The sequence below is a fragment of the Merops nubicus genome, unplaced genomic scaffold (assembly GCF_000691845.1).
Source record: "Merops nubicus isolate BGI_N331 unplaced genomic scaffold, ASM69184v1 scaffold46424, whole genome shotgun sequence".
Classification (NCBI taxonomy): Eukaryota; Metazoa; Chordata; class Aves; order Coraciiformes; family Meropidae; genus Merops; species Merops nubicus.
Window position 1 is genome coordinate 1 of NW_008603100.1, and position 14,885 is coordinate 14,885.

The following is a 14,885-nucleotide window of genomic DNA, read 5'->3' on the forward strand; positions in this document are numbered from 1 at the left end:
CGGTGCCCGGGCGTGGCTGATGGAGGGGCGCGCGGTACAACACGGGAAGAGCTGCAACAAGGCCACAAATGAGACCGCGTTCGGTGGGCTGCCTCTGCGGAGCAGAAGGACGGCCACAGTGGGGAGCGAGGCCGCCGCCTTCTGCGCTGTGCTCGTCGCTCCGGCAAACGGAGCCTTAAACCAGCCCGAGTTCTGTGTCAGCGGTGGGCAGCAGAGTCCTCTCTCCACCAAATTCCCCACATTTTCCCCACTTTGCTTTTCTCCTTCTACAGAAAAACAATCACACAAAACAATTTTCAGCATCTTTATTACTCCCTACCGAGGATATAAATAGCAGAGGGATCTGGTGAGGAATCTGTCTAGAAGTTCTGTCTTCAAGATCTGAAGTCACAAATCCTTAAAACCAGCATTGCTTTAAAATACAATGATACTTTGCTTGCCGTGATGGTGTTTCATTTTGTGCTCTTTTCAGAGAACGAGGGCAGCTGGGTCAGCTAATTCTGCAGTCTGTCACACTAGTTTCGTTTCTATCTGATCAATCAGCATCTTAACTGTGCTGACAAAAAATCCGGACAAAGTCGCTGATTAGCTCTGATGAAAACAAAAAAATTAAAGAAAAATTATTTTGAAAACCCGAGGTGCTGATTTTAATTTAGTCCAAGTAATGTAAACATTTAAGGAAGCACGGGTCTTGGGTCTGCACCCGTGAATGGGGTTACACAGCTCCTGTGTCTGCGCGCTCCGCAGTCGCCTTCTGCTCTGGTCCGCTCCGTCGTCCTTCCACACTACTGATTGTCTCTGCTGGATCTTATCACCAGTTTACACTGCTGTGTTTCAGAAAGCCCAAGTCCATCCTTTTGAAATTAATATTTTCCAAAACACAACAAAAAATGTATCCTTCCTTAGGATAAAATATCTATTCCCGGTTTTAGCTTCCGTCCTGTTGAAAATTAACTGAAAGTGCTTCGCTGCTGGAATGTCTATATCCTTCTTTAAAACTTTAGTTTTGGTGAAGAGTGAGCAAGTAGTGCCTGAGCTGCAAATATCATGCAAGAGCTTTTGATGTATTTATTTTGATGGAAAACTTACTGGGATGAACCCTCAGGTCATATCAGAAGTTGTTCACAAATCTGCAATGCCAAACCTATAAAACATCTAAATATCCCATGCAGGTGGTGGGTTTCTTGGTCCTTTAGGTTTCGAAAATCGATTTGCAAAGCCTAGGAAGAAATGTGCTTTTTAATTCAACAAATTCTGTATGTTATAGATGTTGACTATGTAATTCCTTAATATGGTATTTGAAAATACTTGTCATGTAAGTTCTTCCCCAAACTGTAAGATACGGTACACTTAAAGCAACAACTTGTAGTTGGAAGTCAGCTAGTGCAAGAACAGTCTATCAGTGTGTCTGTGACAAATACAGTCATTATAGTATGGATATCAAGATAACAAGATTTTATGCCTAATCTAATAAATGGTTGTGCTCCAGTAGAAGAATTTAAAGTGGAACCCAAGGTGTTTCTCCTCTGCCGTGTTACAGAGCTAAGGCAGCAGCCTGGGGGCAATGCAACAGCTTTGTCTTCCGCTGCTGCCACATGAAGGCTTTAGATACAGGAAAGCCAAATGCACGCTTCAGACTCTTCCCACGCTGAGAAGTGTTTGTCAGAGTAGGTTTCAGTTTGTGTTTTCCATCCTTATCGGTTCTTTAAACAGTTTGTGACTAAAGTAAATGCGGTGGGGGGGAAAGCATTATTTGTAATCTTTGTAGTTTGTTAGCATTCAGCCTGGTACCTACATTTAGACTTTCAGGAAAGGGGTACTTCCTACACCAAAACACAAAGAGAAAAACATACCCAAGTTAAGGAAAGACCTCGACTGGCCTGGCAGGGCAGATTCTGGCGGTTTTGCCAGTGAAGATGGACTACAGATGCCTAGAAATAAAACATCAGACAGAATCAGTCAATCACTGGGCTGATTCCCTGAAGAGCTGGACTGGGGCACAGCTACAGGAGGGCACGTACTGCCTTGTGCACGGTGGCACCAGGCACAGGTGCCATTTCAGCACAAGACAAAGTTATGTCCTGCCCATGCTAGCAGAGCTTGAGCACCACGCAGCTGTAACGACAGCACTCGCCTGTAGCGGGAAGCAAGCGTACTGCTGCAGCACAGGCCACCAGGAAAAGGTTTGCTCAGAACTACTTTAAACAGTTTTTAGCAGTCCTGTTTTCAACATAAGCATTTTAAATTTAGATCAAAGGGAACTTAGTAGACAGGGCTCCAGACAGACTGGGCAGGATCCAGGATGGGGCTGCCACTCTCCCCACTCCCCCATTTTTACAGTATTTGTCCCACAACACTAGTTTGAATGACCTGAAGAATTTGGTACTTTGAGTACACTGGAGCTGTCCTCAGGGTACTCAAAGGGCATTCCAGGGGAACCACAGCATCCGTGCTGTGTGAGGTGAGGGGGTGCTGTGCTGGGCAGCACAGTGTGGCGTGCCCTGCTCCAGGCAGGCGTGCGGGCGCGTCACCGCGCACGGGGCCGGGCTCTTGGAAATTCAGTGCCACCCATTTCTTTAGATACGTGCTCAAAGCCATCAAGAAGTTGCACACACATTAGCCTGGAAGACTTACTCTTTCTCACATTTTTCAATATTTTCAAGCTCTGTAGAAATAAATAAATAAATAGATAGATAGATAGATCATTAGATCAATCAAAAGAAGGCTTCTTGGAAAAAAATGTAGCAAGCAGTAGGTGAGCTACTATGATAATGGGAACTCACAGACAAACACGTGTATCACACCTCATAAGAAGCATTGTGCCCAGCAGCTGAGACTGAAATGCAACCTTCTGCCACTCACTTTGGCTTTTTCATAGCCAGCCCAAGGCCTCCAGCTTGTCTTATTCTTTCTGTTTTCCTCAAATTCTCAACCAAAATGTCCCCAAGTCCAGTTGCTCATGAGGATAATTAATGAGGGCCACAAGAGGAGGCTGGTGATGAGTGGAGTCTGTCCTACATGGACAGGCTCAGACTCTGCTTGACCAAATTTTTCCCAGAGGAACTGTAACTTTTGGGAGAGAGAGTGCCAAGGCATAACCCCCCACAGGGGTAGAGCTGCGTTGTTCTCTGCCTCATGCAAACAGTGGGTTTGTTTGCAGTTCTACGCAGAGTATTTTTAGTAGTCTTGTTTCCTTGCCCTAAATATGGGTGGTCTCAAAGTAGGCAATTTTCTCAAGGTTAGCAGTGGAGAAAGTAGCAATAGCTGTAGCTAGAATGATCTCTCCTTCTCACTCCCTCCATTTTCAATAGCTTTTGTTCTGTCTTGTTTCTTTTACCTTGCTCCTCCTGAAGCATTTCATAGGCTCTTTTGATGATGTTTTGCTCTCCAACCCCTCAGGACTCATTGTAGAACCTCTTGCAGCAGGCTGCAGACCTGGGAACATACATCTGAACATTTTCAGTAGTCATTCAAGAATCCTCCTTCTTTTTTTCTAAGTGCTTCGTTGTTGCTTTTCATTTCCTCTAATGCAGCAGTTCTACACATGTCTAGTGGGTCCCCTAATTGTGTTTACTTTCTTTATACTTCTGAACTCTCCTGCAGTTAAGTCCTGAAGCACTACTGTTGGTAATGCTTTGAACAAGGGAGCCATGATCTCCTCAGCTATCTACGGTTTAAGTGTAAATACAAAATCTCTACATGCTAAGAAAATAACTCATCACTTACTTGCTGCATCAGCAAGAACAAAAGACTCTGGTGTTCTTTCAGGAAGCGGGGGAGGAGAGCTAGAGCGATCCCGGGTTGTCTCTAAGAAGGCGAAAATAAAAAGGTTGGTTACCCAGATATAAACGTGTACATACCAGTTTATACACACCAGTTCATTGAGAAGCCCACAGCACTCTTAATGAGCACATGTCAGTCATCTCAAAGGAAATGCAAAACATGCAGCAAAAGATGTCACAGCCCTCAGCCTGAGGAGGCTGCAAGGAGTCTCACCGTGTGCGGGGCGAAGCAGGAGCTGATCAGGAAATAAGAACCTGCCAGTTCATTTGGTTGCAGAACTGTCTAGTTCTGTTAGAACTACTTAGCAACACAAAATTTCCATTGGACCATTGGATTGAACACAGATCCAAAAGACATTTACTAAATGTGGTAAAGCAGCCTCAGTAAGAAGCAGATTTATTTCCAAAGATAGCTTATTGCAGCATTAAACTTCTACCTGTTTGTGGGCTCCGAAGCTTCACACTCTGGAAACAAAAAAATAAGCAAGGTGTTTGAAATTCCCGTAACCAAATGTCATCGTTTTGCACACAAGCCAGAGAAGACAAGGAAATGGTTATGTGCAAACACCCACCCACACACAGGGACAGGCTCAGGTAAAGGAGGATAGACTTGTGCTTTATTGTTTCACTTTACAAAGCTATAATTCAACTATAGGATGATCAAAAAATGTCTAAATTTTGTTCAGCTCCTGCCTGTTTCAGTGAACCTCAGCAGACTACTAACTTCTGGTCTCCACTATCCTTCTCTAAAAAAGGGACGATATTGTTACTACACTGTATGGGATTTAGGACCCTAAAAAATAATGTTTGGAGTAAAGTAGATGTTGATAAGGAGGAGCCTGACTGAGACCACATCTTCCTCCCAGTCCTAAATCCTGATATAGTTTGTGGAACGTACACAGTGCCAAAACTGAAATCTTTCTCACAGAAAGGAAATTGGCGTAGAGATAGTGCTAGGGAAGAGATAAAAACCCACTTACTTACCCTACATGGTCTCAGTCTCACTGAGTCATTAAACACCTCTGAGTGAGACTCACCACTCCATTCCAAAGAGATTCCAATATTTCTATTACTGGCTGGAAGCTGAAAATCAGAAGTGTCCAGAGGAAATTGTCCTACAAACAATTGAACATAAGAGAGGTCATTTTTTATGCCAGGCAGCCAGAGCAAAGGCTCTGCTGGGTGCTGTGATACCACACAAACATGAGAAAAGCCTTCAGAGCACTCCTCAGCCCCTGCTTTGTTAAATGTACTTACCAGATTCATTTGCCACGATAAAGGACTCGGGAGTTCGCTCCGGAAGGGGTGGAGGATCATCATCATCATTTGGCTGCAGCAGGGTGGCTAATTGGGGAGACATGGACAGGTTACCCACATGGCACGATGCAGCAGGAGAACTACAGACTAGAACTAGATCTTTGGAGGAAACCATTTCTGGGAGCTTTCTTCTTGGAGCACCCTGCTTTAAGAATTGGTCAGCACCAACCCCTGCTTTCGTGTGAGAGCCATACCGAGGTGACACAGCAGTCCAGAGCCCTTGTGTAATGCAAAACCCAAAATCATGCTGGTCTAAAAATGTTGTTTATTTTTATGGGAAAAAAATAAGGCAAGATGGAACCAGTGCGAGGAAACCTCTTGGTCCCTCAGCTCCCGTGGGAACACTGTACCCAGGAGGAGCCCTGCCTGGACACCAAAACCAACACTCATCATCACTGCCTCCAGCACACCACAATCCGAAGTGACCAAGCCCAGCTTCTTGCAACGTGGAGCCACTTACTCAGGGAGGGTGTCCTCTGGCCCTTCAGCAGGGGAACATGGTGGGACAGGGGCCTGGGTGGTGGGGGGCTGGCCACAGCAGGCTGCAGTGGGGCACGCACAGTGCAAGAGGGGAGAAGATCATCCTGCCCCTCCAGAAAGCACTCGGCAGACACCGGGGATGTGGGGTCATCTGGAGAGAGAGAGGAGAAGTAGGGGTCTTCTGCTGAGCAGCAGTACGGGTAAGGATGTTTCCCATAGTTCCTGCGGCTCGGGGGGCTGTCCGGTTCTTGGCTCGAGTGGTTCAGCTTAACAAGGGAAAATCCATCCTGCTTCTTCACCTGAAAGCTTGAGTAACAGGTGTCTGGCAACTGTGAACTCAAACCAGGCTTTGCATCCCCTCCATCCCACTCCGAGCCTGCTCCCTGCTGCGCCAGCACAAAAGGGGTGGATGCAGTCCGTGTCAGGGGCGCTCTCCTGCCTGCTCCCTTGGCTTCCAGGTTCAGAGGCTGCTGCTCAGGAGAGATGCTGCTGAACTCCAGACTGTGGTGTTTCTGAAGAGCACCCCCAGCACCCCACTTCTCAGTGGCAGTTGTCTTTCTGCGATGGATGAAGTTCAAAGTCCCAAAGGATATGGCCTGTCTGATGGGAGGGCCTCCACATCTGGAGCTGCTGTGTACTCCCGTGGCAGACAAAGATGTCAGAGGTGCTTTGCTTTGTAGCACCGAAGGAAGACATTGATGCACATCCTGTTCCTCTTGCTCTGAGCTGCAATAAAGCATCATGATGGGAAGTCAAAGCCATCTAGTCCTCCAAAATCTCAGTTAGCTACAGACAAGGCCCCACAACATTGCTCCTATGAGCAGATCCAGGAATACAGAGCCAAATTCAGCCTCGAGCAAGGAAGGACTCTGCACCCTGGTGCCCCATTTGAACACAAGTAAATGGTGAACAGAGGAGGCCACTTTACGTGAGTAAACTACATCCTCAGTGAGGACTATATCGAAAAACAAAATGATTTTAAGAAAGCAGACACTACAAAGCAACACATGCCCACGGAAAGATCCTGCCACCCTCCGAAGCTGCCCGTGTCAGGACACTGGGCTCCTCAGGCTCACTGTTCCTCCAGCAAGAGGCGCTGGAGGGACATGTGCAGATGAAAGATGGGACCAGTCTGTGCACCCTATAGGGTGCACAGCTCCAGACAGAGGTCTGAGATCAGCCAGCACTGCGGTGTCTCCACACGTGTGAGCCTTTTTTCATACTGCCCTGTGACATGTTTTCAGTTAATATGTGAAACACGGTGTAAGCACATGAAACAAACTCGAGGGCAGAAGGGACAGACAGTGACATGCAGGAAAGAGGCTGATACCCAGCCTCAGAAATACAGCCATGAGAAGAGCAGGAATTACGTTAGGAACGAATGTGATAGTCAATGTGGGGCTGAAGGAAGGCTGCACAACCTGCTGGCAACTGAAATGCAACATTCAACCAGCCCTGTGTCACAAAGCACACCTAAGAAAATGCATCTTCCTAAAATCGTATGGGTGACTGAAAATGCTAACCCAGGGGATGCTTGTGCTGTGGTCTTACCAGGTTAGTAGTTGCAAAGAATAAATATCTTCTACTGGAGTCAGAAGTGGCTTGGCTACAGGATGTCTTGCTTGTACCTGGTGAAAGAAAAGGTTGGAAAAGACGAGTGAGGAGGAAGAAGGCAAAGAACACAGACATGCTATTTCAGGAGCTAGAATTTGTGCCTACTACTTTCAATTATTGATGCAGTTAGGAAATTACAAACACCAACTTGAAAACAACAAATTAGAGCTGAAAACTGAGGGTAGAACCTCCTGAAGAGCAATTCCTGTTGGCATCTTTCTGAAATGAGAGTACAGAGAGTGGTACAACCATCCAGCTGTTCCAAACACCTGCAAAGCAGCTTGTGCAGACACCTCTGCCTGCAGGACCCTGTGCGGGCAGTCAGCCCAGCAAGCTGGGCACTGGTTTCATTTGTGACCATCCCCCATGCTCTGCAAAGTGCTTTCAGAGGGCAGTGATGTTTAGGCAGGCAAGAGGTTTGGCCAGGAGCTACAAAACCACATCCGGACTTGAACCATTTTCTGCATTTTGTGTCACCTAGTCTTGCATCTCTTCTGCTTGCAGACTGTCCACAACACATAGAAAGAGGCTGTTTCCAGCTCTCTTCGTACTCAGCTCTGCCTTGGAACATCCTGCAAATCCTATGGCAAAACTGAGCCACAGGTCCCATCGCAGGATCCTGTTCCAAATTCTTTAGAGAAAAGCTTCTGACAAAGTAAGCTAACTGTGACCTTTCAGCTTTTGCCCAAGAATGGCAGTGCATTTACTTCAGCCAGACTGCAAACAGCTCGCCAGGAAGGGCATGGTTCATGCCAGCAGTCACAGAAGAAAGGTAAGAGCAAAGAAGAGCTTAACCATGGATGTTTTGGATGTCCCTGTTTATATGCAACTTCATACCAAGACCACATTTATTTTCCTTGGAGGTGTATCAGATTTGACAGATTTTGACGTGTTTTTCTCTCTCAGTCTGTAACACTAATTACCTCACCAGAATACACCACGTCGCAGGCTAGCACTTCCCTCCAGGCTGCCTTGTGCAGCCAGGCTTCCCAACCCAGACTGAAACCCACTCTGCTGCTTGCAAGTACTCCATGAAGACAACTTTCACTGGTACATCCACATGGAAATCGGCTGCTACTGTAGAAAGCTGGTGCTTTTCTATTCACTCAATACATTAAACAACTGTAAAAGTATATAGAAAAAGGTTCTGAGACTGAAGAAAATTTAGCTTTCATCTGGGGCCAAATTCTGTGCCAAGAACTGCGCATTCAGGGGAACAGCTGGGTTCTCATACATTACCTTGAAAAGAGGCACAGTTTGGTCATCAAGAGCAGCAGAAAGCACAGGGATTCATTCCAAGGCTGCAGTAGGAATCTATGTTAGAGCTGGCGAGGCTGCAACAGGCAGCACATTTATCCTGGGGACTTTTACCTGTGAAACAGCAGGATCTTCCTGGGCATCGAGTGCTTTAATCTGTCTTTTGAAGAGCTCGATCACGGCGTCATAAACCAGCTCATACTGCTCCTGTGTCCCAGACAAATAAAACAGACATGAGAGCCAGCACCTGCAGTGCTTGTAAATGGTAACCTGTTACCCAAATCAAGCATCAGCCCCTGAGAGAAGCTGCCACTTTCCAGTCTATTGACAAGGCAAATTCTCAGAAGAGGTAGGAGCCACAACTTTCAGAGGGCTCAGACTGAAGTGCTTGGTTTTTTTCAGGTGCACAAGCAATGCTGTTCTGCACTGAGCTTCCTCCTCCGTCTGTCTCAGCTGAGAAGAGTTCAAACTTTGTTTCCTGGACAGTCCCTCGTTTCACAGTGCAAGCACTCGATAAACCAGACTGCAAGCCTTAAGCTGTCCATCTGTCTACAAGGAAATGGTCAGCTACCAAACTAATTTCTGCAAAATCCTTCCTCTGTTGAGAAAAGGAACCTTACAGAACATCTACGTGCCCTGTTTCCCAGCAGCACAACCGCTCTGTGTTTCCTTACTGTGTACCCTCCCAGGGAAGGCTGAGGTCCCAGTTAGGAGACTATACCAGTGGCAAAATCTCCCAAACCTACCTTGGTCTGCACTATGGAAGGCCTTTGTGTGCGCATTTCCTGGATCAGACTAAAAATACTGAAGTTCACTGGAACAATCTTGCAAGAAAGAGAAAAGACAAAGAAATTACCAATAGGTCTAATTCCAAGCCGTTTCCAAGTTGTGGCACGGTTTAAAACAGTGTCCAAAATTCAGGCCTGCTATTGCCATAATTTTTGAAAAAGGACCTGCTTCAAGTGCTATTTTTTTCATTATGAACCAGTTTACGTCCTCCCTTCTGAGTTGCACCCCACAGAAAATAACCTTTTCATAACAATGTTGATTCCAGCTGTGAACAGCATGAAGAACAAGACATCGATTTCCTAGGTCAGTGAGTTCAGGGTTGCTGTGGCACAGAAAGCAGCCACGGCTCTGAGTCCAGCAGCCTGTGGCCAGGGATTGCTTCACATACCATGTTACAGAAGAGTCAGGGTAAAGCAAGGTGTTAGTTTGGAAACACTGGATTTCTGAGGGTTAATTGTGGAGGGACAAATAAAGAGACTAAAATTGCACTGAAGACTGAAGGCTAGCATAGAGCCAAGCTCTGTGAACTGAAGTTCCTGCAAGAGGGAGCAATGGAAGGGAGGATTTGGCCCGCAGGGGCTCTTCGGAGCAGAATGGGGAGGAGAGCAAAGGCAACAAACAGACACCACATGGATGGTGCAGATCCTGAAGAGAGAGAAGCAGCCCAAACTGGGAATGGGCTATCAGTGATCCCCAGCCAGGCACGGGGAGTTCCCGTATCTGAAATACATCTGCCTGCAGTCAGGGGGTGATGAAAGGGAGAGTGTGGGCAGAGAGAAGGCGAGACTGAGACGAGAGATGCAACAGACTGGGCTGACACTCACTCCATCCTTCAGGAGCTTCTGGGTGTAGTCGATGGCACAGATGACTCCTGTTCTCCCGCAGCCAGCACTGCAATGACAGTCACAGCATGGTTGCTAGCAGAGGTCAGAGGATGGGCACGCTGTATTTTCCGGCAAGGATATTTGAAAAAGATCCACAGCCTCCTGTGACCCTCCTGTCCCACACTGTGGTGGGAGCAGACCCTCATGACAGCCCTGGTGCAGCTTCACCTGCCCCTCGTACGGCTCCACCTGCCCACAGCTGCACTGCAGGCTGCAAGGCACATCTCGTGCCCCTGCCAACGGTCCCCAGTCCTCCTGCGGTGGGCAGCCCACGCGTGGGCCCAGTGCCGGGGGTCCCGGAGCTACAGGCGTTACCGCTGGCCTGCTGCTGCCCGCCGTGTTTCCTGCCACCCAGCCAGGCTGCCCGTCCTCAGACGACACCTTTGCCTTACGACTTCCCCCACGAGGAGCTCGGCCAGCCTGTGCTGGCTGCTTCCAGCCCCGCGGCCGCCGAGGAAGCAGGAGCAGGAGCGGCTGGGGCTGGCTGCCCTCCCCCACCTGCAGTGGACGCAGAGGGGGACGCTGTCATCCGGCTGGTAGCGGCGAACCTCGGCCACGAGCTCCAGGATGGGGTCGATGGACGAGGGGACGTCGTGGTCCGGCCAGTTTGTGTAGTGGAACTGGTGGACGGTGCGGATTTCCTGCAGAAGGAGAAGAGCTCTGGCAGGGTCTGAGGAGATGCTCTGGCAGCTGCCGCGGGCACAGGCTGAGATGCCAGCACGGCAAGGGGAGCGGAACATCTCTAGTTCCTGACTCCGTCAGCAGGCAAAGGTTAGAGGTGCTGTTTGCAGCTGGTCTTGCCATTTTATGACAATCTTTACCTGTTGGCCTGGTCGTAACTGACAGCCAGCCTCAGAAACTGAGGTTTGAGTTAGTTAATTTTTTTACTTTCTTTATTCCTTTGGCTACTGTCACATCTAAACTAGCAGGCTGAGCAGCATAACATTTTCTGCACAAAGTGTGCCAGATTTTAATGTTTTATTTGTGTAATAAATCTAGCCAAGATACGTTTCCTGCCTTGACCTTTCCCACTTACCTCATTCAGGATCACCTTTAAAGTTCTAGTCACATACTCATTTTTCTTCTCTTCAGCTTCCTGCAGAACAAGAAGTTGCAGTCACATTTTCTGCAGGTGACAGGAGTGTCCAGGTTACCTGGTGCGAGACGGTGCTCGCAGCGGCTGTACTCACACAGGTGATGGAGAAAGGACCACACTGCAGGGGGGAGCCCTCCGCCTCTGCCCAGTACCGCTCACATTTCTTCTGTTGTGAGAAGCAGGATGTGTTTGGTTATTCACCACTGGCCCACCCGTGCTGTCTCCTGTCTCACTTTGCAGCACAAAACTCGTGCTGGCAGCTCGTGCTGCCGGCCAGCTCCAGCCCCCCTTCCCTGGAGCCACTGTTGCTGCTTCTTCCCTTCTGAAGAGGCTAGCTACACTGCTGGAACAGTTTAAGAATCTGCAGCTGGAGACTCAAAAAATGGCTCATATCAAACAGAAACTTGCTGTCACTTATAAGATTTAGTGAAAATCTGCATCTCTCCACCCTGCCCTGGCTCAGTTGTGGCAGAGGCCATCTCGGACACGTTACTCACCTTTCCCATTTCAAACTCCATACAGGCCATGACCACAATCTGCAGAAAGAAAGTTCATCAGAAAAGTCTGAACACAAGCTTCTTATCCAGGCAGCAGAATTAAACTCATCCCTTGTGAGTGCTTAACAGCAATGAGGAGGTTCTGTGGACTGTCTTCCCCAGAGTCCTGGGCCACTGGGCAAATCAAACTCAGGACATAGTCCACAGCTTGGGCACGAGGACCTTTCCCCCTCAGAGCCCGAAAGCAGAGACAGCCATAAGCAGACTCCTGTCTCAGCCTGCGTGTGAAGGAGGCTCACAGGAGGGGTGGGGGGCACACAAAATGTCTGGAGTAAAACCCTGACACTCCCACTGTCTGCTTAGAACTTCTGGCTGGTTGTATGTACAACTTTTCTTTTTTAAAAAAACAAAGGCATATAAATCTGCACCTTACCAGGACTTCATACTCCCAAATCATCCTCCAAAAGTCGATGACAGTAGTGGGGAGAGGACCCTGGGTTGCAATGTATGCTCTTGGCCCATAGACGCCCTGAAACAGCATGCAGATCAGACATGGAGACACCTTTGCATAGTTTGCTAGCAGAAAATAAGTCAGCCCTCTTCCTGAATCTTACTTCTATCCAGTGAGCCTATTAAGGACTTAGAAGGGATCTTATATAGTTAAAATTTAGGCACCTAAGTTAAACTAAGCAACCAGAAACCAATGGTGTGCAAACCTCCCAAAGGCAGCCCCCAAGCCAAGGAGCTGGCCTTGAAGTGAGATGTGCTCCCTGAAACCACCAATTCTTGCAGTAAGTTTGGGAGCCTGGAGGAGATGCTTCACAAGCTGATCCAGCTCTGCAGGTTGAGCTTGGCACGTGTGGGTGTTGGCCAAAGAAGGTCTGTTCCTCTGCAGACCGCTTGCATGGAGCCCTCAGTCACTATGGTGGAGAGTGAAGGAAAGCTGCTCTCTATCTGTCTGAGAAGGGTCCTGAGCACGGGAGCGCCGCAAACCAGACGGAACTCCTGACAGAGAGCAGGCCTGTGCTGGCTGACCGTGGGGCTCAGCTGGGCTGCAGTGGAAGGCTTCCTGCCTGTGCACTTGTTTTGGGCAAGGCAGTTCTGGCCACAGGCGATTTTGCACCACTGTCACCCACCAAAGGCAGCAACAGCAACAAGGAAGTCAGGTCTGTGAGCCACAAACCGTTCCACCACCCACCCCAACACGAGCACGTGTCCATTGCCCTGGAGCCTCTGCACTGCACGGGCTGGTTCTGAAGGGCTCGCTGGTCATACACATCTTTGTTACATCAGTTATCCCTGAGCAGAGCCCAGAAACGACTGCATAGTCCTGTAACTCACCAGAGCCACAGGACCTGCTCCTCCTGGCTCAGCTCAACCAGGCAGCACTAACAGCTGCTGCAAACACCTTCCCACAGCAGAACGCCATGGACGAAGCAGTACCTTGATGAAGTTGGCATTGATGTAGTGAGAATCTGCATCTGATGTAATCAGGGACAGCTCCACTCTGCTGTGGTCAACTGCAGGCACAAAGGGAGAAGCAGCAGCAGTTACTGTTTGTCTTTCATGGTAGTTGAGCTCCTCAGGCTGCAGCACAAGGTGCTTTGGAGGAGCATGTACATCGGAGACCTCATCCCAGAGCAGATGAGTGGCTGTGCAGGCAGCTAACGCCTCCTGCCCCTACTGATAGCCCTGCCCAGGTTGGCCACTGCCCACGGGCAAGCAGCAGGCTGGCACGCTCTTTTTCCGTGCTGGGGAGGGCTCAGGCAGGGGCTGCAGACTCTGCACTGCCCCAGCGTAATGCCAATCTCCTCCAGCCATGGAGCAAACCAAGCATAAAATCACCCTGCACTCCATCTTACAGGCTCAGGTGAGATCTGTGGGGCTAGATTTTTTTTTTTCAAGCTAGAAAGGGACAGTCTGCTCTGATCCTAGGACATACTCTGCTTTGGAGGCAACTCCATCAAGTCAGGACAAGCCACAACAGTTTTTTTTCTGTAGTCTGCTTTCTACATCATGGAGACATCTTTGTCTAGAGCCATTCTCTATAAGGCCTTGGGAAAGACACAATTGCAATGTTGCCCAGAACGCTTGCCAGGACAATCATTAGAGGATGTTTCCTACTGGATAGGAGTTCTTCTGTCTGTAGAAAATACATGTCAAAGTCTTGCAGAACATGCACTGCAATGGTCAGAAATAAAGCCTTAAATCTGAACAGCAGAATTCAGGGCCAACCGAGAGCCAGTGATGTGCTCAGACAGAAGCAACAACGCAGGCAGATGCTGGAGGATGAGAACAGACTCAAGCTAGAAAAAAAAAGAGAAAGTAGGCTGAATAGGAACATCTGCCATTTCAAACTTACAGGGTAAGATGTCCTTGTATCTGTTCTTCTTGATGTTCTCTGGTTGCTCAGATGCTGCTGTAAGGTAGATTTTATCCGATCTGTACTTTGTTGACTGCCTTTTTAGTTTCTGTGACGAAAGGACGGAACAAGTTAGAAGAGATGTGCTCCACACAACGCGCTGCTGGAGAATACGTGTGAAGGTCTGTAGGGGTCAAGTTCTCTACCACAAAGCAAGGTCTGTACCACTAATTCTTTCCTGAGTGGCTTTTCTCAAAGTACTCAGAATAGAGACTAAAGCCACCTGAGAGCTCCAGCAGAGGCTTCTGAGAATGGAAAATGTGTGCTGAGGTGGTGCCCACACAAGGCTCGGGTATGTAGGCTCTTCCGCATTTGTACAGCATGTAAAGCATCCCCCTCACAAATGAGTGAGACACAGGGAAATCATTCTCACCACAAAGGGCACCCAGCTAAGAGCAGTAACAATGTTAGGCCACCTTTAACAAATGAACTCAGAAAAGACAGATAAAGAATTGATTTTTCTCACTTTAGTAAAGATGCTGCCACCTCTAGCTGCCAACAACAATGCTCAAGCCACTGAAGGTTCACAAAACATTGGAGCAAAGTAGCTACATGCACTGATGAAAGAGAAATGAGAAGGAGTCTAGGACAGACCCTCAGGGGAATGTAACTCTCATCTCTTTCCTTTCCAGGACAAAGTCGTAGCACTCCTGGAGTGTTCAAGCATCTTTTTCCTGCCAAAGCTTAGAATTTTATTTCACAAATAACACACACTGTTCATTACCATCAACTCTGAAAGCACCATTC

General features: G+C 48.2%; 1 protein-coding gene across 1 annotated transcript in view; it reads right to left on the minus strand.

Annotated features, from left to right (window-relative positions):
• Positions 1-1,155: 1,155 nt before the first annotated feature.
• PTPN22 (protein tyrosine phosphatase, non-receptor type 22 (lymphoid)) overlaps positions 1,156-14,885 on the minus strand; it is a 16,058-nt gene continuing 2,328 nt past the window's right edge. Inside the window, exons 2-21 of the mRNA XM_008938544.1 lie at positions 14,079-14,187; positions 13,160-13,236; positions 12,150-12,245; positions 11,717-11,755; positions 11,314-11,385; positions 11,160-11,219; positions 10,622-10,764; positions 10,064-10,130; positions 9,197-9,274; positions 8,565-8,657; positions 7,131-7,207; positions 5,560-6,305; positions 5,040-5,153; positions 4,767-4,897; positions 4,220-4,247; positions 3,727-3,807; positions 3,338-3,435; positions 2,635-2,665; positions 1,854-1,931; positions 1,156-1,220 (exon numbers count right to left, since the gene is read on the minus strand). Of these exons, the coding sequence (XP_008936792.1) occupies positions 1,156-1,220; positions 1,854-1,931; positions 2,635-2,665; positions 3,338-3,435; positions 3,727-3,807; positions 4,220-4,247; positions 4,767-4,897; positions 5,040-5,153; positions 5,560-6,305; positions 7,131-7,207; positions 8,565-8,657; positions 9,197-9,274; positions 10,064-10,130; positions 10,622-10,764; positions 11,160-11,219; positions 11,314-11,385; positions 11,717-11,755; positions 12,150-12,245; positions 13,160-13,236; positions 14,079-14,187 (2,283 nt within the window). The remainder of the gene's footprint in view (positions 1,221-1,853; positions 1,932-2,634; positions 2,666-3,337; positions 3,436-3,726; positions 3,808-4,219; positions 4,248-4,766; positions 4,898-5,039; positions 5,154-5,559; positions 6,306-7,130; positions 7,208-8,564; positions 8,658-9,196; positions 9,275-10,063; positions 10,131-10,621; positions 10,765-11,159; positions 11,220-11,313; positions 11,386-11,716; positions 11,756-12,149; positions 12,246-13,159; positions 13,237-14,078; positions 14,188-14,885) is intronic.